At 36.6% G+C, this 9,475-nt stretch overlaps 1 protein-coding gene and 1 non-coding gene across 2 annotated transcripts; both read right to left on the bottom strand.

Annotated features, from left to right (window-relative positions):
* Nucleotides 1-4,644: 4,644 nt before the first annotated feature.
* On the bottom strand, nucleotides 4,645-4,951 carry LOC147508721 (signal recognition particle RNA). The gene has a single exon (XR_015219718.1).
* A 2,353-nt stretch (nucleotides 4,952-7,304) lies between these two features.
* MYB36 (myb domain protein 36) lies at nucleotides 7,305-9,064 on the bottom strand. Its single transcript, XM_086599159.1, has 3 exons — nucleotides 8,676-9,064; nucleotides 8,441-8,570; nucleotides 7,305-8,238 (listed from the first exon to the last, which is right to left on the bottom strand). The coding sequence occupies exons 1-3, from the start codon at nucleotides 8,809-8,811 to the stop codon at nucleotides 7,395-7,397; spliced, it is 1,110 nt and encodes a 369-aa protein (XP_086455285.1). The 5' UTR covers nucleotides 8,812-9,064; the 3' UTR covers nucleotides 7,305-7,394.
* Between the last annotated feature and the right edge of the window lie 411 nt (nucleotides 9,065-9,475).

The raw sequence follows: 9,475 nt of genomic DNA on the forward strand, positions 1-9,475 counted from the left end.
GGGATGACCCTTCTCTTCCTCAAGTAGTTCTTCTAGATCTCAATGTTTCAGTGACTAAAGGTCGAAAAAAAGATGACGGGCAGACTAGAAAACATGGTAGATTCATACATCCTATAGAAGTAGATAAAAACAAAACGAAAAGAAAGTATCATTCTTGTAACACTTACGCTGACCATGATAGTCGTAATTGTCCGCAAAATCCCGCTTTAAAAAAAACAAAGCTGAACGACCAAGGTGCAAGACCAAGGTACCAAAGTATTTTAGTATTTTTCATTTATTGTTTTATTTTTCATAACTACAAGTATAATTCTATTACGAGTTTTACGTACAGTGTGGGGATTGAATATGTAAGCAACTCTTAGTATGCATCATACTTGATCATTCAGGTTGAGTTAGATATTTAGATTCTCCATTTTGTTTCTCTACTACTATTTTTTTATCATACTTAATTTTTGTTTTTTTAACTAGGCTAATTTTTGGATGGACAGGAACTGAGCAGTTTCATATAGTGAGAATTTTGGTGGCCGCAACAACAATTGGTAGACTTACAAGCGGTCTTATTTTGTTAATTTGTCTTTAGTACAGCCATATATGGCTTTGTTCATTTGTTTTCCTGGAACTGCTATTCAGAGATTCAGCTATGTAATTTAGATATACTACACCAGAAAAAGACTAGGTGTGGCCTTTGCCAATTTCACAGATATGATAGTTTGGCTTTATTGAAACCCCTAGTGGTAGTAATTGCTGAGTTGTGCATTGTGTGTATTGCAAGAAAAGATGATTCTCCAATATTACTATTGAGTACTGATGTTTGGCCAAGACACAGAGAACCAGCACAGCAAGCAGTCTGAATTTGATGCAACTTTCGCTCCAGATACTTAGAAAATCAAAAAAATTGTTTAAATTTTGAACTTCATGACAAAATTACTGCCTATGCTAGCATTTGTCATCACTGTTTTGACTATGTTGATTGGAAATGTTAATAAATCTTAGATTAGTAGAAGTTTGTTAAATCTGGTGGAGGATTTCGCACATTTGTTAACTCCTCTGACATCTGAAGAAAAGGTTCCTTACTGCTTCCAATACCTACCTCAAAATTATGATGATCACGAACAGATCTCTACTTTTGAAGGATCAAACAAAGAACAGGCTCCTGTGGTCAATCAATGTCCTAGATTCCTAGGACCACAATCCTTACAGTGCTTATGAAAAACTCAAAGAACTATGTTACACAAGAACCTGACATCTTCAAAATATTTCTAACCATAAATCATTATGCACATTCGCATTGCAGTCCATGATTTTCTAGAACAATGTAAACTACAAACTTGTGTTCTAGCATTATAATTATTCACATTCCAGTCCCCCCTCTCTTTCTAATGTACGTAGATAAAGTTTATACAGATTTACTGAAGAACCCAACAAAATTCTCCAGTATTAATTATACAACTGTAAGCTGCCACAATTAGAGATGAATGTTGTTCTTCAATAACTTCAGAAGACAGATGCTACCCTGAGTTCTTCCAACTTCCTTAGCAGCTAATTTTCTCCCACCCCTACTTCCCTGTGAATCAACAAGTAAATATTAGTAAGAGATAAATATTATGGAGAGAACAAGGTCTTCAATCAAGGGACTATGCATGCGTTAACAACGACCCTAAAAGATAATGAGCAAGGAGAGGAATACTGGAATAGCGCCTCATCGTCCATGAACATATACAATTCTTATGCATTCTCATCAGTTTGTGGTCATAAGGTAATCACTAAAGGACATCCAACTGGAAAAATCAAAACCAATCGATTGAAACCAATTGGTCACTAAAGTACAATTGATTGAAACCAGATGCTCATCAGTTTATGCATTGAACATTTCGTTTTTAATTTCCTTGTATTTTTGTTTGTTTTTAATGGTTATTTTGTGGAGGAGAGAGAAGAAGAAGAGAAAGAGACGAAAGAGATGTGAGAGGAGTACTAATAAATAGTTACGTGATTGGGTTCTCGTTGTTTTAATTGGCTCGACTGCTCGGCTCACTCCATTTAATGTGCGCCAATCTACATCTAATAATCTCCACCATCAATTCTGTTGTGCTGTGCGATCAAGATTTAAGGTAAAAAGTGAGGTATAGAATCTTTGGTATACTAATCTCTTCCCACTATATATATATATATTCATAGAAAATATATTTTTTTTTAATGGTGGAGAATAAGAAAAAAACTCAATTGACAAACAAGTCTCCTCTTTATCAGAACGTAGATTCGAAATCAAAGAAGAAGAAAAGAAAAAAATTCTTGTCTTTGATGCACAGACGGCGCCAATGTGAGATACAAAAAGAGAAATGATAATCAACCAAGCTTCTTCTTTATTAATTAATGGTGAAAATGATGTTACAATATTTTTTTTCTCTTTCTCCATTTGTTACAATTCATAAAAAAACAGAGCTTCTCTCTTCTCAGTGTTGTGTCGGATGCTTCTTATGGAATGAATTGAGTAATTGTGATCTGTCATTTTCTCACTTGTCCCGTTATTCCTTTTATAGTTGCTCTCATATGTGCTCCATCCAATAGTTTGGTGACATGTGTCCTTTCCTTCCTCACTCTTTTGTACCTATAATAATCATTGAAATAAGGGCAAATATCGTTAGTGTACGATATTTTGCCACCACATCGCCCCCTCTCAAAATTTTCAAATTTTATAAATGAAAATTTGAAGATTTCGAGAATAAATTAGAATATAGAATATTTTTTTAATATATATATATACTGTTCATAGAAAACATATTTTTTTAATGGTGGAAAATAAGAAAAAACTCAATTGACAAACAAATCTCCTCTTCATCAGAACGTAGATTCGAAATCGAAGAAGAAGAAAAGAAAAAATTTCTTGTCTTTGATGGACAGATGGTGCCAATGTGAGATACAATAAGAGAAATGATAATCAACCAAGCTTCTTCTTTATTCATTAATAGTGAAATGATGTTACAATATTTTTTTCTCTTTCTCCCTTTGTTACAATTCATAAAAAGCAAAGCTTCTCTCTTCTTAGTGTTGTGGCGGATGCTTCTTATAGAATGAATTGAGTGATTGTGATCTGTCTTTTTCTCACTTGTCCCTTTCCTCCTTTTATAGTTGCTCCCACATGTGCTCAATCCAATAGTTTGGTGACATGTGTCTTTTCCTTCCTTACTCTTTTGTACCTATAATAATCGTTGAAATAAAAGCAAATATCGTTAGTGTACGATATTTGGCCACCACATCGCCCCCTCTCGAAATTTTCAAATTTTATAAATGAAAATTTGAAGATTTCAAGAATAAATTAGAATTTTTTTTTATACTGTCCATAGATTTTATTTTTTTAATGGTGGAGAATAAGAAAAAAAAAAACTCAATTGACAAACAAATCTCCTCTTCATCAAAACGTAAATTCGAAATCAAAGAAGAAGAAAAGAAAAAATTTCTTGTCTTCGATGCACAGATGGCACCAATGTGAGATACAAGAAGGGAAATGATAATCAACCAAGCTTCTTCTTTATTCATTAATGGTGAAAATGATGTTACAATGTTTTTTTTCTCTTTCTCCCTTTGTTACAATTCATAAAAAGCAAAACTTCTCTCTCCTTAGTGTTGTGTGGGATGCTTCTTGTGGAATGAATTGAGTGATTGTGATTTGTCCTTTTCTCACTTGTCCCTTTCCTCTTTTTATAGTTGCTCCCACATATGCTCCATCCAATAGTTTGGTGACATGTGTTCTTTTCTTCATCACTCTTTTGTACCTATAATAATCATTGAAATAAAGGCAAATATCGTTAGTGTACGATATTTGGTCACCACAATATACATTACTATGATAATAGATTGGTAGACACATTTTTAAGAGTATTGCACAAAATGTGTATCCTTATGCAAAAGGGACCGCAATTTTCCAAGCTCATTTTTAACGCATTCTCGGATTTCCAAATCACTTTCCTAAATTACCCCTTCTCTTCTTCCTCCATTTTTCTTGCCCTCTAATTAGGGCTGGTCATCGAGTCGAGCTGCTCTCAAGTAACTCGAGCTCAACTCGTCGTAGGCCTGACTCGAACTCGTCCACGCAAAAGAATGAATTACGCTTGAGCTTAATTTAAAACTCGTTTTATATAGCGAGCTACTCGAGTCGAGCTTGAGCTCGAGTAGCTCGTTTTATAAACTCATACCAAGTCAAATCATTTATATCCACTGTTCTAAAAATCGGTCTAGGCAGTCTCTAGGCGCTAAGCGGTGCCCAACCGACTCGCCTAGGCCCAAGTCGTTTAAAAAATTGGTGGACCGACTAGGCGGGTCTAGGCAGTCCAGTCAAGTTTTTTGAATGATTAAATGTCAAAAATTAAAGGCCCGTGTAGGCTCAAGATTTGAATAAGTTTAAAAAACTAAAGTCTAATGTAAATTTTATGTCATTATAACAAAGAGTATGTTTTTATATGAAGTCGATTAATGGTTGGTTTTTTTTCGAGTTTAACCTCGCGATTCTAGTTCAAATGAGCATAATTGAGCTTAAACTTGTGCTCGAACGCGTAGTAAATGTAAAATGTAAAATTGGGTCAATTGGCGCGAATCGAGCTTGAGCATGGCACGATGACCAGTCCAAAATTGGGTCAATGGTGTGAAAAAAAGAACTGTTGTCTGATTGGGCTAGCAATCTAGGCTTTTGAGGGACCCATGAGGCACCGGCCTGTTATCCTGCCACGGCTAGGAGCGGAAGGTGAACGCTGCTCTGTGAGACCAGCCTGACGCAGTGCCCTTCACTCTAGGACCAATAAAGGACAGGCGTTCGCCTGAGCCATATTGACCAGCTCTTAACTTGGAACGGGCAAGCCAGCATGTTAGCTACATTAAAGCCCGGCCCTGCAAGACGAGCCCAAATTCAACAATCCTAACGCCCCCACTTGGGTCACAAGCTCTCGCTACTTAACTCGGCATTTGAAGCTGCTGTTTAGCCCTATATGAAGCAACAACGTAGGGGCCATTTAATTGATGTGGGATTAAAACTAGAAAACTTAGCCCTTTGTTTTTAGACTTCCTACCATTATTGTTTTCCCATTACCAAATAGCACTGCTTGATATGGTAATATGAGACTTAACTCATTCGGGCATCGATCTAGGAAAATTTTCTGGAAACATAAAAAAGATGCCCTGATTGTTCGCAGCACAAATGAGTTAATGCCATTTTTCTCTCCGAACACACTTTGAGTCAGTGATATACTATACAATTGAATGTGTCTTTCGTTGAGATTCAAATTTGTGTTAGGAACAGAAAGTGCTAGAAGTGAAAACTCTGTTTAACTAAGAAGAATCAATGTTAAAGAGGTGTAACAAGAATCATATGTGCATTTGCTGTTTGATCGTTTAAAGCAAGCTGCGTTTTATAGAAACTTTATTTCATGCTTCTGCAAACAATCTACAGTGTCCCTTCATCACAATGGACTTTAGGCATCGACCCTTTGTCTCCATTTTACAAAGCAATAAAATCTCACTTATCAAAAATAAAAATAAAAAACAAACAAACAATCTACAATCTACAATCTTGAGACATCATTACCAGCCAGTGGTTGATTCTATTAAAGTTGTTATACTGTTGTGTCGTCGTAAACTTGTATTGTAATTTGTGAACATGGCAGTTTTCAGTTGGGCCTCATACAAAAGGTAGAGCAATGTTAGTAGGCATGAAATAAATAAACAAGCCTCCTGGTGCACAAATTATCCACTTGAAAAGGTTCCCCCCATGTGGGATATTGAATCTGATTCTTGGCTCATGAACCTCCAGACGTATACTCGAGCAAAACTGAAAAGACAAAATACCACTGCAAAAAAACCCCATTGCAGCAGGTTTTTTTTTTTTTTTTTTTGCTAAGTGGGATTTTATTGTATTAAAAACGGAAGAAAAAAGAAAAAAAAACTACACATACAGTGTATACAGAAGTAGATAATTCAATCTCTTAACTTCCACGATGCAAACTCAATCAAATCTATAGTAAGTTACATCAGGCACCTCCTATTTATAGCCTTCACATAAAAAATTATTGTTACTAGTTAATCCAATCCCAAAATTTGCTACCAGATCCGTTATGAAATTAATCCCTTAAGGGTAATTGTATTAGATAGCAAAAAAGAAATACATTTTACATCTTGTGAGTGTTCTGAATAGATCACTCCAACATATATGTTTAAGAAATAAATCTAAAATAAGTAGAGTATTGATATGATTCTCTACTCTGTGTACAAAGCTAGGCCTGTTCTCCCACTATTGTTTTTGTCCATTTGTTAAGGTTGCGCCTTTCTTTACACACGAGTCTGCTCCGAAATTTGCTTCCCTCCATGTGTTGTGCACCATCAGAGCTATACACGCAAACTAATATCGATTGACCAATCAGAATAAAGCTACTATATATATATATATATATATTAATCTGTTGTAGATGGTCACTAGTTCGATTCCCCTCAAGGCCACTGGCGAGGCAGTATCCAGTCGAATTTCCAACCAGGGCTCCGAGATTAGTCGAGGTGCGCGTAAACTGGCCCAGACACCCGATTAGCAAAAAAAAAATTAATCTGTTGTAGATGTTGTGTTTCAAGGCTAATTATATAACGACTCAAAGTAGTCAATTGCGTGTATATCATATGTTCTTTTCTTGTGTTTTTTGACTTCTTAGAATCTCATGAAATGAGAGATATATACAGTTAGGACTATTTAAGCCATCATTTAAAGGTTTATCTGCTGACTTAATTTTCGAATAAATTCAATCAGAAGCTAACTGCCTAGTTCAAATGGTGTATTCCCACGGTAGCTATATGGGAGGTTCAAATAAGAGTCCACTTTCAGTGCATTGAAATTTCTGATACGATCTTTGCAGCCACTAATTAAACGGCGTTGTCCACAATAGAGAGGGGGACTGTATGTAGCAGTTGGGCATCTTTTCACACATGATGAAGGGAAAATCGCAAATCCTACCTGTGTTTCTTTTGCTGTACAGGTTGTATGGAATATGGAAGAGAAACAAACAGGTTAGTAAAACGAGTAAATGACATCTGGACATTGTTGATCTCATTAAGCCACCTGCAAGTTTACCGAGATAATGCACTGAGCACCCAAGTTATTCATCTATATAGTACTTTAAGAGCTTCTACTATTGAATCCCACACTGAGCACCCAATGTGGGATTCAATACTTGAGGCTCATCTCTCGGCTATCCCATCACTGTTAATTTTTCATGACAATTTAAAGGCCAATTCAAAAACAAAATATAGCACAAAGTAAGAGAGACGACAGTAACTAAGAAGAACATGCTAATACATTGTTATTAACACACAATTTACACCATTAGGAAACAAACTCAATCACATCTCATTGCGCTAGCTATTTACTATAAATCGTAGCCCAAGACACATTCTTGAAACAGTCCCTCCTGCTGAAGGACGGATGCTGAGTCCCAAGAACTCGAAGGAGTTGATTTTGCATCAAAACTATTATCCCACCAAAGCAAGCTCTCCTTAGCACCATCCATTTCTTTGAAGCAGTCAAACTCGTTTGTCTGATCTCCATTCACTATGTAACTACCAGCTTTGTTGTGAAGCAATTCACCGAGTTCGGCTTGTAAGCTTGAGACCGATTGGAAATTCATACTTAATTGCTCAAAACCAATTGATTTTGACATAATAGCTGCCTCCATTGTATTAACTCCAGTATGGAATTCATCCGAGCTCTCCGATGATGAGAAGCCTTTCTTGGAATTCTCTACTTGATCATCTTGCTTTTTGTTGCAAATGATAGAATTAGCCCGTTGTACAATTGAAGCATCAGGTAATTCACTGACCTCTTGGAAGCGTCCAATTTGTGTATTATCAGGGACTTGGCGCATCAAGGCCGATGAGTTACTATTGATTCCCCCTTGGCCTTGCATACTTCTTTCTCCAAAAGGATGCAACTTGGGCCACAGTGCAGGGTTGTTATAGAAAGACAAAGGGTCATGAAGGGTTTGAAGCTGCATATGAAGTTGCATTCTTTCAAGTGCTGAGTTGCTTAAGGTATGCGGATATGAATTATCATCCATCCCGTTCCCGTCTTTAGCATTTTGATGGAGGGAAGATACACGGCGAGCCTGAGAGTCTTTACGCCTTCCTAGCAACTTCTTCTTCAATCTAGTGTTCCAGTAGTTCTTAATATCATTATCAGTTCTTCCTGGCAATTGGGCAGCAATTATAGACCACCTATATGATGGAGGGAATTCTAAAACAATTAGACCCAACCCAAAAGCAACAGAATCAGACTTGATAAATACAAATAGATGTTTGGATTATTTGAAGTGTAAACTAGTGAAAACAGTACTTGTTCCCAGGCTAGCATTAATTAGTACACGAGAAAACAAAGGACTAATGGCACATGCTTGTGACAAAAAAGAGAGAAAATTACCTGCTTCCAATACTAATATAGAGGCTGCATATGATGTTGTCTTCTTCTTCAGAAAATCCACCATGTTTGATGTTTGGCCTCAAATAATTCAACCATCTCAGTCTACAACTCTTCCCACACCTCTTCAGTCCTGTGAATCATAAATACACAAAGATCACTTAAACTGACCATCCAATAAACACACACCGGGACGCACACATACAGAAACTAACATAAGAAGAGAAAGAGGGTATACCGATCTTTTCAGGAAGAGCAATCCAATTGCCTCCAGTACCATACTGCTCAATATAGGCCTTGAGCTTAGCATCTTCTTCTGGTGCCCAAGGTCCCTTTTTCACGTTTGCTTTGTCACAACAAGGAGCTCTTCCCATCTTTCTTGGCTTGCTCTCTTCTTTTTCTCTTTGTACCTATGTATCTTTACTTAGTGATTGACCAATGGAGAAAGATATATGAGAAAAGAACTGGAGTCTTCTGTTGGTTTGAAGAGAAAAGGAGGGGAGAAGACCAAGTTTTATAGGAAGAAAAAGTGGATGATGTGATGCTTGTGATGACAAAAGTCTCAAACCTCACCTTCCCTCACTCTTTACTATTCAACACCATTTCTCTTTTAGGGTTTATGCAAGGTCTTCCCTCTCCCTTTCATTAGTTAGCTCATCCTTATTTTTTTACTTAAACTTGTAGACAACGTTGCAACTTGAAAAGTACAAAATTTCTTCAACTTTTCATATTTTATTCCACTACTTTTTCGTCCAGTATTATTTTACTCACAAAATGCCCTGCTACAATAAAGGATCCATTCCCTATCTTTGTCTAAGAATCTTCCTAACAATGTTGAAGGGTACCCCAATCATCAGAACTTTGCATAATCTTACAAAAGGGTCTAACAAGTACGTACAACATGGGCACAATATTTCACACATTGAAGTTCAAAAATTCAAATGGCCTGGATAACCCTATAGGAATCTGGTGAAATCAGAAATGGGTTATATTGTGATATGATCTGAGGACAATCGATCATAACCGCGATCACTAGAC

Source organism: Coptis chinensis, chromosome 3, assembly GCF_015680905.1.
Source record: "Coptis chinensis isolate HL-2020 chromosome 3, ASM1568090v1, whole genome shotgun sequence".
Classification (NCBI taxonomy): Eukaryota; Viridiplantae; Streptophyta; class Magnoliopsida; order Ranunculales; family Ranunculaceae; genus Coptis; species Coptis chinensis.